Source organism: Equus przewalskii, chromosome 9 (assembly GCF_037783145.1).
Source record: "Equus przewalskii isolate Varuska chromosome 9, EquPr2, whole genome shotgun sequence".
Lineage (NCBI taxonomy): Eukaryota > Metazoa > Chordata > Mammalia > Perissodactyla > Equidae > Equus > Equus przewalskii.
In genome coordinates this window covers 21,041,797-21,068,657 of record NC_091839.1, presented here as the reverse complement: position 1 = coordinate 21,068,657, position 26,861 = coordinate 21,041,797, and the positions used below count along the sequence as shown (strand labels likewise).

Sequence of the window (26,861 nt, the reverse complement as noted above, 5' to 3'; positions counted from 1 at the left end):
AATTTTAGAACTCACTTCTGTATTTCTTACCCGCTGCTTCATATAGTCTATCTCTTTGCATTCTTTGGGATTTTTGAAGATCTCTATTCCAGTATGTGAATTCTTCAGCTGTATCTATACAGCTATTAATTTGTCAGTTGGGTCTCTAATTTTAGTTACTGTATACAACCCATTCTTGTTATTCACAGTACTTACATTCCATGAAGTCACTATGAACACTGAATTAGAAAGTATTGAACCATTGCTCCTAGGAGAAGTACGGGCTAGGTTCCTGGGATCTCCTGGTTACAATATTTTCATCAATCAATGCATAACATAGTTTTATGTGTGTTTCTGTTTAAAGACACCTTATTTAATATATACCATTGATTTATTAACATTGAACTCATGACCAACAGCACTGTAACTCATGCCTGAACAAAGCTTGTCTAATACATATGTTTTTTCTGTAAGGCACATCACTGCCTTTTTTTTTTTAATTAGAGTAGGATTATTATCTTTATTTTAAAATGAGGAAAGTGAGGCTTACAGAAGTTATGTGATGTACCCAAGGTCACACAGTAAGGTGGCAGACTTCAGATTCAAATCCACAAAGGTTTGACCCTAAAGTCTGTGCTCTTAACCACTTTAGATTGCAATTCAGTCATAGCCCATACCTGCCCACCTCATCTGGAGCATTTTATTTGCTCACCAGATTAGGTCTTCCTAGTATGGGCATTCTCTTGGATCATTCCTGATCTCACTACTCCTTTTTTTAAAATTGTGGTCATAATAGTTTATAACATTGTGAAGTTTCAGTTGTGCATTAATATTTGTCAGATACCATATAAGCAACATCACTGCCTTCTTGCGCTTAAGAACACTAGACAACACTTGAGCACTGTGCTTCGAGACCATTTTAAGTAGCAAAATCACCAACAAAAAGCATAAAAATGTGAAAAAATACGTGGCACTAAGTAAACCACAAAAAGAACACAGTCTAGGAGAACTCAAACGAGAATGCAGAATGTCATTTTGTTCAAACTCAGCTGGGAACATACACATTGGACAACTCAAACTATTTGCTCCTTAAATTATTCTGTGCATGACTGAAAATGATCATGAAAGTGCTATGATTATTGATTTTGGGGTTACAAAGAAATTTTAGCAGGTAGGTGAATTCACAAACAAGAAATCTGTGAATAATGAGAATTGACTGTACTTTGTTTCTAAACTTTCTGCTGGTTCATATACATCTAAATGGTCATTTTAATAATATCTTATTCCTTCCCTATGTTTTAGATATCTTATTTTTCAATATGTTAAACGTTCTTATTAATATTCTGTGCTGATAATTCCTGCATGTGTAGTCATTTCATGTCTGATTCTATAGTTTGTTCTTTCTGTTGAAACATGCTCAAGATAAAAGCTCTGTGAAGATGTTCGCTGTGTTTATACATTAGCACTTAGTTCTCTACCTTTTAAATAGATGTTTAAAATGTTTTTGAGAAATTAATATTTTAGGGATATTTTACCTGTAGGATTTAATGAATATGCCTTTCAAAAACTTCTAATTTATTGGATTCATTGAGAATTAAGTGTTCACTTGTAAGATAGATTTTACCTCTTTCCATAATGAATAATGAAAACTATTACACAGAGATATAACGTTTGTAGCTTATGGTGAAAACAACCAGAGCATAAACTTTTAAGTCTTTTTCACATTAGTAATGATCACCACAAATTGAAGAAAATGTGTTATTGTAGGGATTAATCTCATCTGAGGATGTATCTATGGACTTCACCTGGGAGGAGTGGCAGCTACTAGGTTCAGCTCAGAAGAACCTGTACCAGGATGTGATGTTGGAGAATTACAGCTAGTTAAAAATGATTGCCGTGTGTCATTCAGAGTGTGCACAGCCAATAGTGTTTCCTTTTTCATTTGTCCTGGCTTTCAAAGAGCTTCAAGATACTGGACTTGAGTTGATAGGCAATAGATTCTTAGTCCCTCTTCTGTTCCCAGATAGAACTTAATGTGCTTTCACCTTCGATAGTGAGAGCACAAGGTGAATCTGCCAAGGTGAAAGCTTGTCAGTTCCTGAAACATTTTGTGCCCTTCCTGACATCCTTCACCAAGTCTAATTATAAGTGTCCAAGTCTTTGTCATTTCCTGTAAACAGGCTATCAAGCTACCAAACCAGATACCCTTAATTTTGAGCATGGAGAAGAGATATGGTTAATAGAAGATGAAATGCAATGTCAATGTTCAGGTGAGTGAGTAACTGTGAGCCATTGAGATGGGAGACCTTGAAAGTAAAATAGTTGACCATGTAGGGGTGACCACTTCCAAATTTGTTTAACAAGGCTAAAACTTTGAAAATCATTACAAATACCTAAATATTGGTGAGGATCTCTTTTGCTTGGTGTTTCAATGAGGATACACCTCTTTTTCTTTCTTTTGGATTGATTCAGTGTTCGGTAGAATGTTGTTTTCTTCGCAGCAGCATCCGGACTTCCTCCTTTTCTTCTACTTCCTCTTTGGCTGTATCACTTCTTGTTTTCCCCACATCTCTTGTTTTCAACCCTTTTACCTGATCAAATAATGCAGCAATTCTTCCAGTTAATACAGCAGCACCTTTTATCCTGGGGTAAGGATATTTGACCCACTGTCCAGTTTCTATATTTCAGGTGGACTTCTGTGGACCATGTGAGAATGTACCAAAACAAGCCAGAAGGTGGGAATGTTGACCACAGTGATGTTCTCTAAATATGATATTAGAGCTTTAAGAAGGTCATTGTTACATCAAGAATTAGTTAGTGAATAAAGAATCAGTAAGAGATGATAACTATGCTTATCTTTAGGTGAGAAGCTGAGGATCCTTCATTCTAACCCACTTCCCCATGATATTTAAGACTTAAGTTGGCATTTTCCTTGGAAGTCATTGTTTGTGCCTCCTAGATGGATTTTCTCCATTCTCTGGGCATCTTCTAAAGTCTTTAGAGTTGGAGACCATAAAGCATCATCCTTGCCTATTTCTGTCATTTGTTTCTTGTGTGATTTCATTCAATTTCATGGCCTTAACAATACAATTAATATACTGGCAACTCCCAAACTTCTGTCTACAGGCCAGAGCTTCCCTTATCCCCACATATTTCATTTCTACACTTGGAGATCTAATAGCTCCCTCAAACCTCATATCACTCTTGGTTCCTCTTTTCGTTCACACCACAAATCCAACCCGTGAGCAAGTCTAGTCTTTACTTTCTCCTTATGATATCCTGAGGTCCTCCACTCCTCTCTGTAACTATTGTTTTCACCCAAGCCTCAATGTCCATTATCTCTTGCCAAAATTTTTATAATTTTCATGAAAGTACTCTCACTTCTTCCTCTTGTTTCTCTCTATTCTCCACATAACAGCTGGAATTTTTTGTCTTATTTTACTGTTTTTATTTATTTATAAAAAGCACATAATGGAAGTCACTGTTTCCAACCCCTTACCTCAAAATTCATGAACATAAAAATAAACTTCAAAACATATGGATTTTTAAAGACCTCAGGTTTCAGTCGTTACCTGGGTAGAAGAAAACAGGTGTGGAAGATAATGAAAGCATCATATAGAAAGAACAGTCTTCTGAGTTGGAGGATGGAGGGAAAGATCTAAAGTATAATCTGAAAACTGCTGTATGACATACAGATCTTTACCAGTTTTCACAACCACAGTCCGTAAGCCTAAAGATAGTATTTATGTCACAATATTTAAATCTTTGTCCGTGTGATAACTGATGCGCATACACACAGGATGACTTTTTTTTTATTGAGTTATTGATAGGTTACAATCTTGTGAAATTTCAATTGTACATTAATGTTTGTTAGTATGTTGTAGGTGCACCACTTCACCCTTTGTGCCCAGAGTATCCACCCCACCTTTCCCCTGGTATCCACTAAACTGTTCTTATTCCATAATTTTAAATTCCTCATATGAGTGGAGTCATACACAGATTATCTTTCTCTTGCTGGCTTATTTCACTTAACATAATTCTCTCAAGGTCCATCCATGTTATTGCAAATGGAATGATTTTGTTCTGTTTTGCAGCTGAGTAGTATTCCGTTGTATATATGTACCACATCTTCTTTACAGGATGACATTTTTAAAGTAAAAATCAGGACATGTCATCTGTCATCCACTGTTACATCCTGAATTCCATCCAGTTACTATTAGCATAATATCCAGATTCCTTCCAGGATCCTCCTGCATGTGAGCATTTCCTGACTCCTGCCTAAAATTTTCTTTACTTCTTTATGTAAATTTTTTTGAAGTACAACACACAGAGAAAAGTATACAAATATAAGTGTAGAGCTCAGTTAATTTTTACAATCAACATTCTGTGTAACCAGCAACTAGACCAAGAGTTCTGGAGTATTGCTTGGGATGCCACTATGTGAATATACTACAATTTATCCATTCTGCAGTCAGGCCACCATGCGTAATGCTCCTGCATACCTTTACATAAATGTCTTCTTTTATTTTTTGTTTTTCTTCCTTTGAAAGTGTTTATTTCTAAATAGTTTAGACTTAATGAGCAATCTCAAAATTATACACAAATTTGTTGCACATTCTTTTTACAAATTTCCCTAAGTGGTAATATTTTACCAAATTTGCTTTGTCATTGTCTGTCTGTCATTGCACACACACACACACACACACACACACACAGAGGTTATATTGTTTTTCTGAACTCTTTATCCCTAACTACAAATATGTGTATTTCCTAGAAATGTCATTTTTTAAAATAGCCAGAATACAGTTATCAAAATCAGAATATTGCTGTTCATACAGAATTATTATCTAATCTACAGAGCTTACTCAAACGTTACTGGTTGTCTCACTAATGTTTTTTATAGTAAATGAAAAAACAAGAACTTTTTTTGGGCCTCTCCTTGTTATCTTGCTCATTCTGTTGTGGGTACACTGGCTTTCATCCAGAATCAGAGCTCACTAACTATGACTCAACTCCTTTAGGCAGGAAACCATATGGATGCAAGGAATGTACAGTGAAGGCTTATAAACCACTCATGACCATGCCTCAGAGAACTCACGCAGGAAAGAAATCCCATGAATGCTGTGATTGTAGGAGAGCCTTTCCCAGTAAGTTAAAGCTAATTACTCATCCACAAACTTGCACAGGAGAGAGACCATTTGAATGCAATCAGTGTCAAAAGGTCTTCATTACAAAGTCAGCACTCATCTGTCATCAGAAAACTCATCATAAAGAAGGGACATCCTGTGGATGCAGTAAATGTGGGAAAGGTTTTCCTTGGAAATCAAAACTCATTTTACATCAGAGAACTCATTCAGGAGAGAGACCTTTCAGATGCAGTGTATGTGAGACAGCTTTCATGGTTAGGACGCATCTCACTGTACATCAGAGAACTCACACAGGAGAGAAACCATATGGATGCTCAGATTGTGAGAGAGCCTTCTCAAAAAAGGCTCAGCTCATGGTTCATCAGCGAGTTCACACAGGAGAGGGACCACATGGATGGAATCAGTGTCAAAAAGCCTTCCTGACAAAGTCAGCACTCATCTATCATCAGAAAACTCATCATAGGGAAGGAGAATGCTATGGATGCAGTAAATGTGCAAAAGCTTTCCCCTGGAAGTAAAAACTCGTTTTACATCAGAGAACTCATTCAAGAGTGAGACCTTTCAGATGCAGTGTATGTGACAAAGCCTTCATGGTTAGGACACATCTCATGGTACATCAGAGAATTCACATGGGAGAGAAGCCTTATGAATGCTCACATTGTGAGAGAGCCTTCTCGAAAAAGGCTCAGCTCATGATTCATCAGCGAATTCACACAGGAGAGAGACCATATGGATGCAGTGAATGTCCACAAGCTTTTATCCAGAAGTCAGATCTCACTAATCATAAGAAAACTCATCATGCAGTAGGGAAATCTCATGAATGCAGTGAATGTGGGAAGGTTTTGTCCTATAAGTCAACTCTCACCATCGATCAGAGAACCCATACAGGTGAGAAACCCTTCAAATGCAGTGTATGTGATAAAGCCTTCACATCAAAGGCACATCTCATTGTGCATCAGAGAATTCACTCAGGAGAGAAACCCTATGAATGCTGGGATTGTGAGAAAGCCTTCTCCACCAAGGCACATCTCATGATTCATCAGCGAACTCATGTGGGAGAGAGACCTTATGGATGCAATGAATGCCAACAAGCTTTCATCTGGAAGTCAGGTCTCACTAACCATCTGCAAAGTTGTCACACAAGAGTGAAATCTCATGAGTGCAGTGAATGTGGGAAGGTTTTGTCCTGTAAGTCAACTCTCATTATACATCAGAGAACACATATGGGTGAGAAGCCTTTCAAATGTAGTGTATGTGATAAAGCTTTCACAGCCAAATCCCATCTCAGTGTACATCAAAAAGTTCATACAGGAGAGAAACCGTATGAATGCTACGATTGTAAGAAAGCATTTGCTACTTTGTCAACTCTCATTGGTCGCCGGGGAACTGACACAGAAGAGAGGCCCTATGGATGCAATGAATGTCAAAAAGCCTTCTTTCGGAAGTCAGCTCTTATAAATCATCAGCAAACTCAGCATAGAAGAAGCTCTGCTATGCAATGACTGTGGGAATTGAGAAAGCTTTTTTTACTAGTCATATCTACTCAGAGAACTCATACAGAATAGAAATGCTATGATTATAGTGCACCCTTCTGGAACTCCCACAGGAAAGAAACCTTCCAGATGCAATGAAAGTTGTAAGCCTTCCACGTGAAGACATCCCCTCATTATACCATAGGGATCTCCCCGCAAGAGAAACATTATAAATGCAGTGATTGTCAAAAGACTTCATTTGAAAGTCAGAGGCAGTGCATTTAGGAGGCACTGTGGATGCAGTGCAAGTGGAAAATCATTCTTTTTCAAATCATATTTGTTATATGTTGGGGCATTCATTCAGCAGAGGGACCCCATTGTTGCAGCAAAGGCAAGAAAGCCCAGAAAAATCATATCTCATTGTACAAAAAAAAATTTCAGGAATGTTGTGATAATGAGAGCATCTAGAAAGTCAAAACTCTTTGAACATCTTGTATGAGAGAGATAGATGCAGTGAATGTGGTAAAGTCTTGCCAATTAATGCATATCTCCCTTACATCAGCAAATTCATTTAGGAGGGACACCCTATTAATGTAGTAAACGTCACAAAGCCTTTATGTAGAGGTCAGAGCTCACTAATCATCTGTAAACTCATAATAGACCCCTTAGAAACAGGGAATGTGGACAGCCTTTGAAAGTGACATATTAATATATGTTCTTAATTCAGGAGAGAATCAAATGGATACAGTTAAAGTCTGCCTTTGGCCACAAAACTTGTTGCACAGCGAGAAAGAAATACCATGAATTAGAGTGATTGTCTAAAATGCTTTATTTACAGTTCAGAGCTCCTTCATTGCCCACCAACTCAAATAGCAGAGAGACCGTATTCTCAGACAAGGCAATAATTTCTAGATTCATTGAAGGTATGCAATCCTTAAGGAATCATATCTCTATTCTACACCAGCAAACTCATACATTACAGAAATACTGTGATTATAGTCACCGAAAATGCTTTCTGCGAAGGACTGGATATCATTAAGCATCATAAGTTCTTAAAAATAGTAACAGAATTTGCTGCATGCAGAGATTTTATGAATGCAATGAGTGTGGCAAGAGTATCAGTGATAAATTATATTTTATTTTTATTTTTGTATTTCATGGATTTGTTTCTTCGTATCTGACCATATCTTAAATTAAGATTCATGTTACAGTTGATCGAATGTCATAATTTAATTGTCAGGGCTTTTCTCTGTTTGATGGCATTTTAGATTTGGGTAATTAAGTAGACTTGGAAGCTATATATAGAATGAAATAATTTTATGAGGGTTTAACATAATTGTTTTAGAAAGGATTCCAGAGAATATTCTGCTACAAATATTAGACATTTTCACTGCACATACAATGCCATTTGAATATATGAAAAAATCAGAACATAACAAGGATCAGTTATTGAATAGTGACAAAGGTTTGTAGGGGTTATGTTGTGGCCTCTACTACGTAACATGGACTTTATGTATTTAACTTTATTATGTTTCTGGAATTACACGAAGGAACATAATTTTTAGGGTTTAATAAGTTCTCAGCATAGTTATAAAATATTGAGTAATATAACCTAATATAAATAGAAATCTTCTATTTCCTTTTAAATAAAAATGTCTCGTAATATGTAATTTGACTCATTAATAAGAAGTCTAAAGAATTATACCATCTACGTTTGCTCTCCTTATTTTTACTGTCTTTTGTAATATTTCTGCCAGCTGTGATGATCCAGCACTATTTGAAGCCTACTTTTTTCTAGAGCCTTATTTCTTAAATATACAGATAAAAGATTTACATGAAATAAGTAGGAAACAGGCAACACGTGAGACTGAAGGGGGAAAAAGAGGTTACATGTGGTGAGTTTTCGTGTGTCTATTTCAAGTGTTGTGTCATGGAGGAACTTTGAATTTATTATGACAACATGTCCTTGGGCCCTACAAACATTTCTTCTCTCCTTAGCATTTCCTAAAATGCTTGGTATTTTACTAATATTAAGAATAACATTGTAGAAATTTGAGCTCTTGAGCATTGCTGAAATGTGAAATGGTTCAGTTGCTGTGGAAAACTATTTGGCAATCCCTCTAAAGAGTTGAACATCGAATTACCTTATGACCGAGGAATTCCACTCTTGGGTATATACCCAACAAAATTGAAAACAGGTACTTAAATACTTATACATTAGTGTTTATAGCAGCACTATTCACAATCACCAAAAGGTCAAAACAATCCAAACGCCCATCAGGGGATGAATGGATAAACAAAATGTGGTATGTGTATATACATATACATACACACACACACAGGTATATATAAGGGAAATATATACAAGTGAAGTATTGATATATGTTATAACATGAGTAAGCCTCAAAAACATCGTGCTAAGTGAAAGAAGCCAGACACAAAAGACCACATACTATATTTCTTTTTATAAGAAATGTGTAGAATAGGTAAATCTCTAGAGATGTAAAGCAACATAGTGGTGATCAGGGCCTGGGGGGAAGAGGGAGTAGAAACCAACTGATTAATGGACATGGAGTTTTCTTTTAGAATGGTGAGAATGTTCTGGAACTGGATAGAGTTGGTGGTTGCATAACATTGCGAATGTAGTGATTGTCACTGAATTGTTTACTTTGAAATGGTTAATTTTATATTTTGTGAATTTTTACATCAGTAAAAATAGATTTAAAAAGAATAATGTTGCAGGAACCCTGGCACTCAAAATGCAGATAAAAATCAACATTATTGGGGCCGGCCCTGTGGTCGAGTGGTTAAGTTCACACTCCACTTTGGCAGCTCCAGGGTTTCACTGGTTTGGATCCTGGGCACGGACATGGCACTGCTCATCAGGCCATGCTGAGGCAGCATCCTACATAGCACAACCAGAGGCACTCACAACTAGAATCTACAACTATGTATTGGGGGGATTTGGGGAGAAGAATAAAAAAAAGAACAAGAAGAAGATTGGCAACAGTTGTTAGCTCAGGTGCCAATCTTTTAAAAAAAATCAACATTATTTATGAAAAAAATAGCTGCTTAGCAAAACAGGTGTAAATACATCTTCTTTACTTTAATAGATATTAGCTACCATTCGCAATATCCAAGACTTGGAAACAACCTAAGTGCCCATCAAAGGAGGAATGGATAAAGTAGATGAGGTATGTATACACAATGGAATACTACTCAGCCATAAAAAAGATGAAATCTGGCCATTTGTGACAACATGGGTGGACCTTGAGGGTATTATGCTAAGCAAAATAAGTCAGAGGGAGAAAGTCAAATACCATATGATCTCACTCATAAATAGAAGATAACAACAACAACAAACAAACACATGGATACAGAGGTTAGATTGGTGGTTACTAGAGGGGAATTGGGGAGGGAGGAGGGCCAAAGCAATGACTGGGCACGTGTGTATGGTGATGGATGATAATTAGTGTCTGGGTGGTGAACATGATGTAGTCTACACAGAAATCAAAATGCAATGATGTATACCTAAAATTTATATAATGTTATAAACCAATGTTACCTCAATAAAAAATAAAGTTTAAAAAGATATTAGCTACCAAAACTTTACAGCTAACATCATACTTAATGATGTAACTTTAAAGGATGTTTCCTAGTTGCTTGGCAATGAGGGACAAGTGTATGTTGTCCCTGTTTCTGCTAAACACTCTGCTGGAGGTCTTAACCAGCATAGTATGGCAATAATAAAAAGTAGAAGGTTGAAAAATTGGAAATGAAGAAACTAAATTGTCATTATCTGCAGATGATGTGATTGCCATGTGGAAAGACAGGAGAATCCACAGACAACCGTGTAGAATAGTAAGAGAGTCCAGTAGGATTTCCAGAAACTTGGTCAATATGCAACTTCAGTTGAGTGTCAGGCACCAGCAATAATCAGAATATTTTTGAAAAGTGCTCTGTTCACAATAAAAATTATAAGAGAATTTGAAAGATTTAAAACACTTTATTGCAATATCTTTGAGATGGCCAAAATAAAGGAAAAGGTAGATTGGTTATTAAGTGTGAAGGCTCAGAATCACAAAAATAACCATTCACCTCCAATAAATAAGTCTTTTAAGTACCAAGAGGCAGACAGAAATTACTGAACATGCAAGAACTGAGGGACTATAATTCTCCGAACTTCTTGAAGGAATTACTGAAACAGGAATTTTACCCGTGAGAGATAAACTGATGAACAATGGCCAAAGAACTGAGAGTAGGCAATGAATCCATTTAACCATAGATATAAGCCTTTAGTAGATTGTGGTAATTTTAGTTACAGAGCCTAATGTAAGTGCTAAAAACAGTGACACTCCAGAAATGATAAAACTGAAAAAATTGGGAGAGAAATGGGGAAAAAAGGTTATATTGATCTCATCATTTTAGTCTAGGGAGGGAGGTAAATATCTAAATTGACTTATCAAAAAATAGAAGAATAAGGATACATAAAGTATAAAAAGAAACATCAAGATAACTCTATGGTTAACCCTGGGCAGTGGAAGGAAAGAAAGAGGAAGTGGAACTATACGAATGCATCATTATTCATAGTAGGGACTCAAGAATTAGGGTAGAAGCACCTTCAGAAATGGCAAATGGAGTCACTTTTGTTGACCATGCTGCCCCAGGACTGTTGCAGAAGACAAATTTAAGAATGGCCTGAGGTGAGTGGGACTGGTGGGAATGCCCAAGGAGTCCTGCAAGAATCTGAGTGTAGTGTTGTGTCTGAGCTTTCCCGATATTTAGATGACCCAGCACCCCAAGCAGAGGTCGTGTCCTCAACAACAAAACACCGGGGCTCAGAGTCTAGCACGAACATGACAGCTCTCATCACTGTGACCCTGAGTGGGAACAGGACTTGGAGATGAGTATCCACTTTGCAGACCCTGGTGGGACTATCCCAGCACAGCACTGAGAATGCCCTGTGCATTCCACACTCCCTTAGAAACGCAGAGTTCACTGCTCTGGGCTCAGGAAAGTTTTGCTCTCAGCTGCACTTGCTGTTAATTAGTTCATGTCCTAATAATCCCCAGATACTACTGATGCTGACTTGTCTTGGGACTAAGATTTACAGCTTCTCTGCAGATGCATCACGGTCCCTTTGTAGAAAGTGTCAGTGCCTTGCAGGTGACAAGGTAATTGCAGCTCGGGGGGGAGATGAACTCGGAGAATCTCAAGACACAACTGCTTTGGCTCTACATGCCACATATTTACTGATGGCCACAGTTCTGCTGCCAAATCCAGGAACAGAGATCAACCCTGGTGAGTATTGCATTATGGCTCAGACTCAAATAAGGTTTGGGAGAGAGTGTCTAAAAAGAGAGGAAAGGTGAAGAACTGGACAGGACAGAGGTGGTCCCTTGGGTCTCAGGACAGCTTTTCCAAAGCTCTGGACTCATTTCTGGGCTGATGGTGACAGGAGAGTGTAACAGTGGAGACCTCACAGTAGGCAGGGGACGGCCATGGGTACTCAGCCTGAAGGGGGCTCAACATTGCCGAGGCTGAGGCCAGCCTGAGGGGAAAGGGTTGCTCTTCTCTCTCCTCTTTCTCTTTAAGAATGAGGTTGAGGTTTTCCATTGGCTTAAATTGCTAAGAACCGGACTCAAGGCAGTTGATAAATTTTGGTGTCGAGAGTTCAGGGTCAATGTTCAGATTCTTTAGTTGTGGTCCCTATTCGCTGCACACACATGTGCACTCAGAATTACACTGCTCCAGCGTTGCCCTCACAGACAGATTTCAGAATTTGAATGGAACTGGAGAAATGGATGGGCATGGGTCCTAGTGGGGTTGTCATATTGTTTGCTTTTCTTCACCACTGAAAGGCACCATTTAAAAGCAGCACAGAGTAAGAGTCCAGCCTTGGGAGCCAGGAACAGCTTTTTTTCAATTCCTTACTCTGCCTCCTACAAGCTGGGGGATTGGGAGCTCCTGACAGTGTGTCTCAGCTTCCCAACCTATGAGCCAGGAGTAGGAACACAGCATCACTCTGAATACTAAATAGAGTGGCTGAATATTAAAGAGGGTGACAGTGCCAGCACCTATCAATACTCTAGCAAATAGTACTCATGTCAGTCTCTTCTGCAGGATTCTAGAGGATTCCATACTTTGCAGCAAGATAGACATGCAGCTAGCAGCAGCCGTCATCAAATTTCACCCCGTCTCTGTGCGACTCTCTTTATTGATTTCCCAATTCTACCTTGTGTTGTTTGGGAGGTTTTGTGGAATGGATTTGAATGACTCTTCTGTATGTGTGTGTGTATGTGTGTGTGTGAGAGAGAGAGAAGCACAGAGAGAGTAGCACAGAGACAGACTATACCTAGACCACACCCACGTTTACCAGTATACCAATGAATTTGTCCTCTCCAAGATATTTATGAATAATGAGACAATACATACTTCTGGTCAGATCAGAACTGGCCTTCCATTTACTAGAATTGAGTGACCTTGGGAAAGTTAAAAAATTTTCTGTCCCTCATTTGCTATCCTTGTAAAATAGGATAAGAATATTCTCTGACACTGAACATTCAGTATTAACTTACATGAAGTTCCTGTATCCAGTCCTAAAGGCCAACAGTGGAGAATCAGCAATAAATTTTATCTACTGGTATTTTCTCTGAATGGACTGAGCCACTTCTTGAGAAATGGGTTAGAAATACAGAATTGGTAGCTCTGTTCTAATCTCACTCTTTCTTTGTGTGTATTTCTATGTTTCTAATCACTTTTACCTCTCATATCTCTTATTACGTTTCCCCCTTATGTGAATATTCTTCCAAGTCCTTGCTTCTTGCTCTTTTATCATCTTTAAGTCAGTCCCCTTTAAGATACAGGGATTATTTCCAGCACTCTTGAAGCAGGGAGCTTTCTCAAACATTGCTGCCTCTGGCTCCAAGTAGCAAGTCTGATTGTGCCTGACTTACCAATATTTGTCTTGTCCTTCACAATTCCATTTTATTTTAATTTTCATGTTTATTTCTGACTGATGCTTGCCTTTATGGCACTTGCAATACTCAAGTGTTTTTTTCTCTCATCTCTGCTGTCAGTGTAAAAATTTTTTTTCGTGCAGAGAAACCCATGAAGCACCAACCCCCTCGGGGGAAAAAGCAAACCCAGCAGACGTCTTGGGTTTTGTTGCAGAAATTTTCAATCTATAGCAAAACAAAGTGGATAAGACAGGATCCCTAGGATGTGGACTGTGGGGGTCAAGTGCACATATATCACTAACTAGCTGTGTAACCTTGGGCAGGACGCCTGAACTCTCTGTTTCATTGTTATTATCTGCCAAATGAGAATAATAATTACTGTATTTAGTTTGTTGGGTTATCTGGGGATTAAATGAATCAATATATTTAAAGCCCCGAGAGCAGTGCCTGGCACAGAGTCAATACTCGCTACTTTTTCACTGTTTGTATCTTTATTTTTCTGGCCTCCCAAAGCACAGGTTATAGTGCACGTTTCTTTGTGAGCCTGGAGCAGAGCTGCGATTTGATGGATCAGAGCCAGGTGTCACCTTTCCAGAAGGAAACACTGATTCACCCAGCCCCGGTTCGATCTGTGACCAGTTGTGTTATTCTCTTTCTGGTTCTAGAGTCTCTGACTCTGGCAGTACCCTCATTGTTGGAGAAAAGGAAGGCGGTCATGTTGACTAAGGTCAGCGTGAGAGGGTTTTTCTGTGGGAACTCAGTAATACTGTCTTTAGGTCTCACAGCTCTTTATGGAGCCAGCACTGTTACTCTACAGAAAAGTCTCTTCATGAGGGCAAGCAAGTGGGTCTTGCTACAATTTTTACTGAAAGAGAAACATTAGAAGGAAGGCATAAATAGATCACAAAATGCATAGATATTGGTGGTAATCAAACTGATTGGCAGGTAGATCTAACTACTCCTAGACTCCAACTGGATCTTTGACCTCCATTCGTCAGGCCCAGCAGCTTTATGCACTTTGTGGGGCACACTTTCCTCTTAGTCAGTATGTGAGTCTCTCGTGATATGCAAACAGTACTCTTTTATACGTTGTTGTAAGATCTTATTCTTATATATGACTTTCTTTGTTCCCTGGTATACCATATTCACATTAAAATGGAAAAAGCAGGATCTTGGAGGTATTTGTTACTTATTGATTGTTTTTTAAAAACATTCTTGTTTGTTGGTAAAGATGGCATTAAATTCACCTGCAGGGTTATTTTAAGCCCTTTGTGTGTGTGTGTATTTTAACTAGAAAAAAACCTATGTCAGAAATTCACAGTCATACATCTTGCCTCCTATGGGGCCAAGCATAACTGTGATGACTCCAGAAATGTGATTGACAATCACATGGTCGAATATTGAGAAAGGTGCAGATGAAATTCAACCAATTCATATCATTTCAAAAATATTTGCTGACCACGTTCTGTGGACCAGGTGGTCTGCTGGGTGCTGGGTAGGTAGAGATAACACAACAAATATGCCTCCTGCTGATGCTGAATTTAAGCTCAAGGGGGTGAAACACAAATTAACTACAAAATCCTATATAAATGGCAGCAAGAAACCTGAACGAAAGCTAACAGATATTTGCTCCAAGAGAAAATAACCAGTGGTACCTAATTTAGAATGAAGGATTAGAGATGGCCTCTCAGATAGAGTGACATTAGCTGAGACCAAAATGATGGCTAAGAGTGATGCTGGCATATGGATAATGGAAAATTTTGCAGACAAAAAGAAGAGAGTGTGAGATGGCTTTGAAGTAGGAGCGAGCTTGAAAACTCAAGTCATCGAATGGACACTGTGTCGCTGGAGTGTACTGGGTAAGGAGAGGTGATGAAGCTGGGACGATGGCAGGATTTTGTGAAAAATTTTGTCTTTTATCCTAAATACAAAGGGAAGCCAGTGAAAGCTTATCCAGGGGTGTGGATGTGACGTGACGTGAGACGTGACGTGACGTGATGTGATGTGCTACAATCCAGGTTTGAAATGTATCAGTCTGCCTGCCTCGGAGAACGCATTGGAGCAAGCAAGGATACAGTCAGGTACCAATGGGAGAAAAGACCCAAAACCGTCATCATTTACTGGTAATGTAACAGCATTGCTGGGTGATCCAAGAGAATCAGTGGAAAGCATGTGAATACTAATATGATTGTTCAGTTGGAGAGATAAATCGTTAACTTTCTTATATACAAGGAAGAAAAATTAGAAAATAAGAGACAAATCGACATGGAGAAAAAATGGAATAAGTTGAAAAGAAATGTGCAAGCTGAAAGTAAGTAAAAATCGTTTCCTGAAGAGCGGTAAAGAAAAGGAAATGATTAGGAGGTCTATCTCACATTCTAAAGATATTCTTCTTGTATTAACCTGTGAATTTAGAGAAATTTCACCCAAAACTTAAACTGATCCTATAATTCATTTAGAGGAGAAAATGTGGAAAAATGACAAACAGTTTGAGAAGAAAACCATACTTACAAGAGACCTGCCAGATGTGCCTGTCCTATGTCACATATGTCGTCATTTAAAGTGACATTTTTCTTTCTGCTGTTTTTTCCTGCGGGGGAGCTACTATTTGTTTTACTAAATGTTTGGTATTTTATGTTCAGTCTTAGTTTTTTCTTATACCAACATTTAGGATATAAATTTACCTCTACAGATAGCTCTAATGGAAACTCTAAGGCTTAGAAATGTAGGATTTTCAGTATCATTGAACTTTAAGCATTTTTAAAAAGCTTTTTATTTAGAGATAATTTAGAACGTGCAGAGAGGTTCCTCAGGCCCTCGGGGATCCCCTCGGCACCTGGATCGTTTTGGTCTTAGTCAGAGATTGGGGAGGAACTCATATTTAGATTTGGATGTTTATTCCCGCTCTGATTCTCCCACTTTCAGAATTTTCCCTTTAAATTCCCGGCTTTTTTCCTATCCCTGAATTCTGTTCTCTGGCACCGTGAGATGGTAAGGCCTGCTGTTTCCCACTGCAGTCAGCATAGGTTTCACTGCCGTCAATCCTGGATCTGCTGCCATAGTTTCAGGCCATGTTATCAAGTGGAAACGTTCCTCCAGTGTCTGCGTGTTTCGGGGTGCTTTCTGGTTCCTCTAGATAGTTGTTTTTAGATATTTTATCTGGTTTTTATAATTTTTTATCTGTGGAAGAATCCATTTATTTGTGTTGTTTATACTTTAAAAATATTTCCTCACGGGTACCTACCACTCTATTTCCTCCCCCTAGTCTTTTCTCTCTCTTTCAAATGGTTTCTTTCTATTGATCTATTTTCAAGTCAAGTGACTCTTCTCTCATATTCAGTGATCTTTATATTTTGCATGTTGTGTTACTCACTTCTACAATTTTCATTTGGTTCCTTATATAGTTACTATTTCTCTTCACTTATTTTTCTTTGTCATCTTGACCATAGTTATAAAATCTGCTTCAAAATCGTTGCTAATTCTAACATCTGGGTTATCGTGGGTTTAGTCTCCCCATTGATAACTTTTTTTCTCTGAATATGGATTACACTTTCTTTTCCTTTTTTTTGAGGAAGATTAGCACTGAGCACACATCTGTGCCCATCTTCCTCCATTTTATACGTGGGAAGCCTGCCACAGCATGGCTTGATAAGCGGTGCATGGGTCTGCACCCGGCTTCCAAACCAGCGAACCCTGGGCTGCTGAAGCAGAGCGTGTGAACTTAACTGCTATGCCACCGGGCCGGCCCCTGGATTACATTTTCTTCTTTCTTTGTATGTTTAGTAATTTTGGATCGTATCCTGATACATCCAGAGACTGGATTTTGTTATGTTTTCCCAAAGAGTATAGATTATTTTTCCTTCAGCAGTTAATTTGCCTAAATTCAAACTCCATATTCTGAAATCTCAGTTGTTATTTTAGGTTTCAGTGGACTGCTTGGTATCTGCATCATACACGCATATTCAGGGCTCAGCCAGACACTTGGATAGAGGTTATATCTAAAATTTGGGGTACCATCTTTGTGGCTCTTTTTTCCCCCAGATTTCCTCGTACTTTGCCGCCTCTGTGGTTATCCTGAACTTTGTGCTGTGGTTCTTTAGACCAATAGGACTGTGGGGCTCTATCTGGGCTTTGGGCATTTTGCATGGTGCCAACGACAGCTTGCCCTCAGGAACAGTCATTAAAGACCGGAAAATCCGCACTTCTTCCAGTTGTCGACCCCCGTTCAGGATCTACCTGCTGTTGTTCCCTCTTTAGTGAACTCACTCTTTAGATATGTCCACTGGAATAAAGAGCCTGGGTGATATGAGTGAAGGAGTTCATTCAATAATGAGCGTAGGAAGTTCAAACCCCAGGAAAACAGTTCAGCAGAGGGCTCTGATGGCACTGCTCCGAGGCGTGTGACTTTAAGTACAGCTTATATCTCTTTCACAAAACAGTGCACATGCGGGGAAGAGGAAAAGAGAAGAAACTTACAACTAGATTTCATATATGTCAAAAAAAAAAAGGGATAGAGTACATGTGGGTTTTTCTCTAGATTATACATTGAAGGTAACATAAACAAGATTTCCTTCGTTATGCATCAAGCATGTTCAGAGATGCTGACATTATCTGTGTGCGGAGGGAGGCAAGGACTAGGGTAGTTAATTAGCCCCTCACTCTCTAAGAAACGCAGCTGGAAAATGTGAGAGTGAGGTACTCCTTTATCTCTTTCTGTTGTGGATCTGTCCAGCTGGCATCTTCAGTCATGAGGTGTGGGGGTTGCAAGGTCATTTGACACAGGCTGAAGATGGCCTGCACGGCTGCTTTTTTCTTTTTGAGGAAGATTAGCCCCGAGCTAACATCCGTGCCCATCTTCCTCTACTTTATATGTGGGACGCCTACCACAGCATGGCTTGCCAAGTGATGCCTCGTCCGCGCCTGGGATCCGAACAGGGGAACCCCAGGCCACTGAAGCAGAATGTGCGCACTTAACCGCTGCACCACTGGGCCGGCCCGTTCATAGCACGTGTATGCTTTTCCTACCTAATCTTGCATGTTACTTTCCATGTAATTTTTAGAGTCAACTCCTCTGGTTCCAGAAAAAAGCTTGTTGTTATTTTTACTTGGTCCATTGAATTTTTCAATTATCTTTTGGAAAACTATGTCTTTATAATGTTTGGATAGCCTACCAAGAGCAAGGAATGTCCTTCCACTTGACCAGGTCTACTTTGATATCCTACTGAAGTATTTACAATTTTTCCTCATCACACTTCTCTATCTTTTTCTTAAGTTCATTCCTAAAACTTCTAACTTCTGGTTGGTTTTGTAAATAGGATTTTCTCTTCCATTAGATATTCTGAATTTAGTTATGTATATGATTTTGTATATTAATTTTATAGCTTCCTACCTTTGTAAATTTTTTATTAGTTGAGTTAAAATGGATTCTCTAGGGGTTTTTTGCTATATCATCATATCATCTGCAAATATAATTTTACTTCTTTTCAAATTTCATGTTTATTTATTTTCTCTTGTATAATTACATAGACTCATACTTAGAGGACAATATTTTAATTGAAATAGTGGTCCTTCTGGCTTGTTCCTGCAATATTTCCCCTTAAGTAAAGCGCTAGTATGAAAATACATAGTCATGCTAAGGAAGTATCCATAAACTCCTGTATGCTTGAGTGGTTTGTAAAAAACTCATGTTGATTTTTGTCAAAGGCTTTTTTTTTAGCATCAGTAGTGATAGTCATATGAATTTTCCTTTTAGATATATCAAGTGAATTTTACAGTATCGAGATACATATGGTGAATTTTATTAATAAAATTCCCATCCTTGAATTCCTGGTATATGTCTCATAGGGCCATAGTATATTATTTTCTTAATACCATGTTTGCTGTGTGATTTTTTTTTATTTGGCCCCTGTTTTATCAGGAAGAATGCTTTATATTTCTAAACATAAGGAGCACATTTAATTCTATATTTATTGCTTGTTGCTAAAACAATCCTGTATTTATTACTGATTGCTAAAACACACATATACACACTTTGTAAGAGTAGGAAGAAAATTGTGGAAGAATGCACACCTGAGATATATGGCTATCTCAGGAAGGAGGAGTAAGACTAGAAATGAGAGAGGGGACACAGATGAAGTTTTTTCCTCTATGTGTTAGTTTATTTTTTGTGGTATACACATATTAATTTGATTTGCGAGAGCAATTTACTAAATTAATAAAAATAAAAATTTCTGTATATTTTCACAGAATCACTAAGTGTTGGGATCCTTGATGCATGTTTCCACAGTACCATTTATATACTAATGCATGGCATGATTTATATTTTATTCATATCATACTTTATATATGTGTCTCCCACACTAGGCTCGGAGTCCTTAGGAACAATGATGCAGGCCATTTAATCTTTGTAAATCTGAGGACTGACAACCTGTTCTGGCATATAGTAGATGTTTAAGAAAACTTTTTGAAATGAAAGATAAAGCTTTACCTTGGAGATTATGTCCTGGACATGTACACCAAAGGATTTGGGAAATAGACTAAATAATGAACCATCTGTTACATGGCTGTATGAGCCTAAAGAGAAACATGCCAGGATGGCTACTCTGAGTGACAGTTATGAACTCACTGGTATGGATTCCCCCCCTGCCAGAAATGTAAGTACTGTCCTCAGAAAGGGGAGTTACTGAGGGCCCAAGAGTCCCTATCTGAACTGGGATGTTGGAGCAAATCTGTGACTAGTGCTGTCACAGTGAGTTCTAATATTGTGACCCTCAGGCTCTTTCCTGAACTGCTTCTTCCCATGATCCCATGAGAATGACTTTTGGTGACTTGATCCTGAGGCTACTTTTCCTGGTCCAGACTGGGATCGGGGTCCTGGGGAATACCTTTCTTCTGTCAACCTATGCTTCAGCATCATGCACTGGCCACGCGCTGAGGCCCACACACTTGATTCTCACCAACATGGCTGTGGCCAACTTCTTGGTTCTTCTCTTCAAGGGGATCCCCCAGATGATATTTATCTGGGGAGTGACACACATCCTGGGCAACACTGAGTGTAAACTTGTCTATTATATCCACAGAATGGCCCGAGGCCCTTCTCTCTGCACCACTTGCCTCTTGAGCACTTTTCAGGCACTCACCATCAGCCGCAGAACTGGTGGGTGGGTGGGGCTCAAAGACAGAGCTTGGAAGAACGTTAGTTCTTCCTGCTTTCTATGCTGGATCTCCAACCTGCTGATAAACATCTTTATTCCTAGACATTTAGAGGCTCTTCAGCACATTCCCAATTCTACCAAGATACGGGATTACGGACTGTGTTCTTCTAAAAATCCTGAAATCTCTAGTGCTGCAAAATACACAATTCTAATGACTTTCCCAGATGTTGTGTTCATGGGACTCCTGATTGGGGCCAGTGTTCACATGGTACTTCTCCTGCGTAGACACCACCAGAGAATGAGGCATATTCACAGGCTCAGAAACTCCCATAGATTCTCCCCTGAGGCGAAAGCCATTCAAACCATCCTGCTTCTAGCAAGCACCTTCGCTTTGTTTTACTTCACCAATTCTATCCTTACAATTTATCATACTGTTTTTTTCAAATCTCACCTTTGGCTGCAGCACACTACCACCTTTCTGGCAGCATGTTATCCCACCCTCAGCCCCCTGATACTGTTGCTTCGAGATCCCCCCAAGCACCAAGATTCTGCTCTTAAATGGGGGGAAAATCCCAAATTACTAGTGGCCCATTCACAACAGTTTCTCTTTTCTTCAGAGAAGCAAGGATATATGTCTAGAACATGGCAGACATACACCCAAGAAACTGATGATGAAAAGATTTGTATGATATTGACTTAGCAATTAGAGGCTTTCAGCTTCAGTCAGAAGGCAGACAAACAAATATGTACAATACTGCATAAGTGTCAGTATTCTCTTGATGCTTTGTGACTGTTTTTCTCTTTGAAAAAATTGTTGGAAGCATGGAAGTGAAATTGGACAGACATAATTTTGGGACATAGAATTTTTAATGGTTTATTAGGGGCAATCATTAAGTTGGATATAGTATTTTATATTGAAAAGCAGTGGTGGCTCTGTGTGCCAAGGACAATTATAACCCATGGAAAGCAGTTTAATCATTATAAGACTTAGGGTATTTACCTATAAAATTAATAAATTGTATCCTATTAGATTATGGTGCAAAAGTAAATGAGGTGATGAGGCAGGACTTCCAAAATAGCAGTGTGGGGGTATCTGTAAATCCACTCTTCCATAAAAGCAACATAAATACTAGCAAAATTATTAAACTCAACTGTTTTACAACTCCAGAATTTAACCAGGGGCCTATAATAATCTAAAGAGCCTTAAATTAAGAAAATGTTTTGAACCTCAGTAAAAATAGTGGGGTTTGTGGAGTTTTAACTTTGTTTACTCCCATCCCCCTCTCCCCAGCTCTGCACTAGCCTTGGAAAAACAGCAGTCTCACACTTACAGTAGCCATGAAAACCATTTGTCAAAAACGATCAGTTTCAATTGTTTAACACTGTAGTAGCTTAAGGCTGCAATATGAATTGAGGTAAACAATAGCCTAGCCAAAATTTTTTGAAAGAATATCTGAAGAATAAGATGTTCACAAGGAGCTATTAAACACTGACATATTCCTGAGGATCTACTTACACAGGGATATGTATGTGCCCAGAAAGACCTGAAGACCACCCATAATTCACCACTGACTGACCTTGAAACTCGGCAGCAGGAAGAGAAGGCTAAAGCACACTCGTAAGCTGCCTGAGTGTAGACGTAGTGCCACAACACAAACAAAAGACCCTTGGCAAAGGGTGAAAGACCTACTGACTCAAGGCAACTAAGGAAATCTCTCATCAATCATTAGCTAACCAAGAAGAGACTTCAGTGGCTGCACATTACAGGGATAACAAGACTTTGCAGAATTAGCCCAGGAATGTCACTAAAGAAACAAACTGCAACAACAATAGCAACAACAACAAACCCTGAGGGAAGGGGGAATCTGATACCCAAGGCAGCAACATTATATTATCTAAAATGTGTAGCTTCTGCAAAAATGTGTGATACAAAGAATCAGAAAAGTATAGCCCATACACAGGGAGAAAAGCAGTCCCTAGAAACTGCCCCTGAGGAGTCTCATATGTCAGACTTACTACAAGACATTAAATCAGCTATTACAAGTATGTTCGAGGAACTAAAAGAAACCGTCTCTAAAGAACTAAAGGAAGGTATGATGATAATGTTTCACCAAGTAGAAGATATCAACAAAGAGACAGAAATGGTAAAAAAGAACTTACTAGAGGGGATCAACAGCAGATTTGAGCTGGCAGAAGACAGAATAAACAAACATGAAGATAGGTCAATAAAGATTATTTTGTGTGAGAAACAGGAAAAAGTGAAGCAGTAAAAAGTGGATAAGAAAAAGTGAACAGAGCCTCAGAGATCTATGGTATGCCCTCAAGCATACTGACAAATGCATACAGGAAGTCCTCGAAGGAGAGGAGAGAGAATAGAGGCAGAAAGAATATTGGAAGAAATAATGACCCAAAACTTCCAAATTTGATGAGTAATTAATCTACACATCCAAGAAGCTCAACAAACTCCAAACAGCATCAACTCATTACCTTCCCAAAAGCTTCAATCCCAGGAAACTAAACAGAAACCCTGGTTCTTCCCAGAGATGGGTACACAATGGGTTCCTGTTAGATGAGAGCTAAGAAGATTTCTGCCAGTGATCTGAGATATGATGGAGAGAACCTCTACTTTATTCTCCAACTTCCTGCCATACAGCAAACAAGCAACCTAAGAATCAGTTACATATTATTCAGAATCAGTCACTAGTAGCTTTTCTTAAGTTTTTTATTGTAAAAATTTTCAGATATATGTAAAAACTCAAAGAATAGTACAGTGGACACCCTTATATACATCCACATACATTCAATAAATGTTAAATTTTGCCACATTTGCTTTATCTATGTATATATCTTCTACCTATCATGTATCCATCCATCTCCTTCTATCTTCTATCCAATTTACTTCTTTTGACTGAACTATTTGAAAGTAAATTTCAGACATCATGATCCTTCACCCCCAAATACCTCAGTTTGAATCTCCTAATAATAAAAGACATTCTCCTATAAGCCACAACATCTTGATGATGCCAATTCTTTGAGAGTATAGTATTTGGAAAAGAATGAGGCCCAGATACCGAAGAACACCAGCAAGCTAAAAAAGAGAAACCTGACTTTAATGAAAGTTTCAGGCAAGAATGCAAGAAAGCTACAGTGAAACTTCCTGAATCCAGGAAGCCCGCAAAGCCAAAGATACCACATAAGGCAGCAACAGAGCCTTCATTTTATTTAAAAATCATATGAGCATGTTCTTCAATCAGGTCCTACTACATAAGCTTCCACATGGTTACCAGATCTTGGGGTTGGACAACCACAGTCATTTAGGTTGGTCAAATTGAAGGCTGAAGTCCTCTAATGCCTCTGGAAAAAGACTAAAACAATTGAGCTCATACTCAAGACCCAGCAGATAAAAAAGGAGGAGGGAAAATGGTAGATTTAGGATAGTGCCCTTTTCATGTGAGTTTCTTCGCTCCTGGACCAGGCACTTAGGCCTGGTTTAGCACAATTCTCTTTTGGGATGTTTAAGTTATTGGGTTCCATGAAGTATTCATAAAAGCACTAACTGCTGAACTGACCAGAGAAGACCCAAACAGTATTGGCGAAAAAGAGAAAGGGAGTAAGGGGTAGGGAGTAGGAGAGGAGCAAAAGGCAATAGGCGCCTGTAACTAAAAAGTCATTCATTCTGCGTGATTGTCAGTTGTGTAAAGACAGAGTATGTACAATTATTAAAACATTCATATTGTAAACTATACCATGCAGAAAAGTATGTTAAACACAATCACACACACACACATGCATGTATAGTATTTTAACATAAAGTGGCCACACCTATGTGTGAACAACTACGTAATACCACTCAGATCAAGCAATGGAACATCCCAGAAGCCCTATTTATCCCTTTCTAGTATACACCCATCCACTCCTCTTCTGTGGTCAAGAACCCTACACAGAGACAGCCCTGGAGCACTTTCCCCGGGCCAATTTCAATTCTCTGGATTCCCCCTTCGTCAGAGGTATCCTTGGAGTCTGGTCCGCTGGGTCATTTTTTCCTTGCCCAGGGAATATATTCTTTGCTGTATGGACCTCAAAACTCCTCTAAAACAGCCAGACTTCTCTGCTTTCTCAAAAGAGCAATGAGGCTAAATGAATGTGTCATCATCAGCTTAGGTCTGGCCTAAGGGTGAGGTCCCCAAAAATCCTGAATGCAGAAGCTTCTGTCCATGTGGAGCTGGAGTGCACCTCCTGGCATACGGATGTGTTCACCAACCCAGAAGCTCTCTGTAGCCTATGGATTTTTCATGAAGGCTTACTCATATAGGCATGAGTTAATTTGATAAAGGGAATTAACAAAAATCTTTGGTAAATATCATACTTAAAGGAGAAACTTTGAAATCGGGAAGAAGACAAGAATGTCACATCATCACTTCCTTTCAACACTGGACTGGAGGTCTCACCCAGTGCAATAGATAGAAAGAGGTTTAAAAATTGAAAAGGATGGGGAAAATTCACTATTTAAGGATGATACGACTTTTTATGTAAATATCTAGAATAATTGTTTTGTGTTCTTTTAGGTGATGGTCAGCCAGGTGTGGCCACAAGAAGGGACACAAGAGAGCTGAAGGAAAAAAAAGTGTATTATAATCACAGGTCCTGAGAGACAGTCACTGCATGCCAGAGGAGGTCACATGGGATAGAATGCCAAGAGATCAGACTTAGCCAAGTAGGTGGGGTGTGAGTAAGCCCTCATGAGCAAGTGCCCTTACTTAGGAGTCAGTGTGGAGTATACAAGAAAAGACTCAAGGAGATTTCATTGGTGTGTTTGAATGACACCAGGTCACAATAAGGGGGAGGTAGGAAGAGGAACTTGTGGCAGGGGCCAACCTTATTACACTGGTGCACCTGGTTGCCTGGTGGGTATATGTAGAGCCTGTTTATGGGGATGTTGAGCCATCAGGAAAATATGAAGTTTTAAAAATTTACAATACAATAATCTACACAAAAACCATTAGAATTAATAAGACAGGTTATCAAGTTTGCTTGGTATATCAATACACAAGTCAATTATTTTTTATACGCCATAAACAAAGAGTTAAACAAATCATAAAATACCATTTGTAAGAGCATTAAAAATTTCAAGTATCACGAAATGAATCTAATTAAAATCTACAAGACTTCTACAGGAAACAAACTTTTTTCAGAGACATAAAAGAAGACCTAAATAAATGGAGTGATACATGGTGTTCATGGATTTTAAGACTTCATATTGTAATGATGTCATTACTCACTCAGATGATTTATAGATTGCAGTTCCAGTACGAATTCCAGCCACTTTTTTTTTTTTTTGGTGAAAGCTGACAAGTTGAATTAAAATTTTATTTGAAAATAGAGCCAAAAGAACAAAGACACTCTTGTAGAAAAGGAATATGGCAGAAGGCTTTGCTTTATCAGATCTTATGACTTCGAAAGCTCCCATAGTTAAAACAGAGTAGTGTTGGCTCAGGGATAAACAGACCCATGGAACAGAACAACATCCTAAATCAGAGCCATCCAGACATGGACACGTGATTTATGATAGAAATGTCACTACCAAGCAGTGGGGAAGAGATTGACTATAAATAATGCTGCTGGGGTAATTATCTATAAGGGGAAAAAAGAAAGTTGACCCCTGTACACGGTATTCACAAAAACAAATGACTGGGTGGGTTGTGACTATTCAAGATGCACAAGGTCCTTCTTTAATGCATCTGCTTATCTTGTGACACCAGATACAAATAATATTCTTTTGGCGTGGACTGTGGTTGCCAGTGTCTCCTCCACAACCGTTTCTGCCGCGGTCCTTAGCCCCTCACGGTGTCTCATCACCAAGCGCACATCCAGAGCGCTCTCCTCGTACCAGCTCTGTTCCTCCGGATCCACCTCTAATGTCCTACTGCCCATTTTCTCCAACGTATTACCGCCATCCTTACGATAAACGCTCCCCAATTCTCTGTCCCGGAAGCCTGTTCTTTACTGTACGGACCCAAACCTCAAACCTTTCTGATATGGCCGCGTCTTTCATGCGGCTTCCAAAGAGCTATGAGACAGACTGGGCGCGGCCATTTTCTGCTCAGGCCTGGCCTGTGATTGGTTTAGCTCTGGGGACAGGTGGGCCGATTG

The 26,861-nt window shown here is 38.9% G+C and overlaps 2 protein-coding genes across 3 annotated transcripts; both read left to right on the top strand.

Annotated features, from left to right (window-relative positions):
- Positions 1-2,253: 2,253 nt before the first annotated feature.
- LOC103554211 (zinc finger protein 84-like) lies at positions 2,254-8,300 on the top strand. The gene is given in 2 exon segments (XM_070558427.1): positions 2,254-2,714; positions 5,001-8,300. Coding segments are annotated over 2 exon segments (1,650 nt in total). The 5' UTR covers positions 2,254-2,692; the 3' UTR covers positions 6,629-8,300.
- Positions 8,301-9,791: 1,491 nt separating this feature from the next.
- On the top strand, positions 9,792-24,411 carry LOC139073546 (vomeronasal type-1 receptor 4-like). Of its 2 annotated transcripts, none has more exons than XM_070558439.1 (2): positions 9,792-11,899; positions 14,076-24,411. In XM_070558439.1, the coding sequence occupies exon 2, from the start codon at positions 20,365-20,367 to the stop codon at positions 21,409-21,411; it is 1,047 nt and encodes a 348-aa protein (XP_070414540.1). In that variant the 5' UTR covers positions 9,792-11,899; positions 14,076-20,364; the 3' UTR covers positions 21,412-24,411. The 2 variants fall into 2 exon arrangements, with proteins under 2 accessions (XP_070414540.1, XP_070414539.1); XM_070558438.1 differs by having other exon boundaries at positions 14,071-24,411.
- Positions 24,412-26,861: the final 2,450 nt, after the last annotated feature.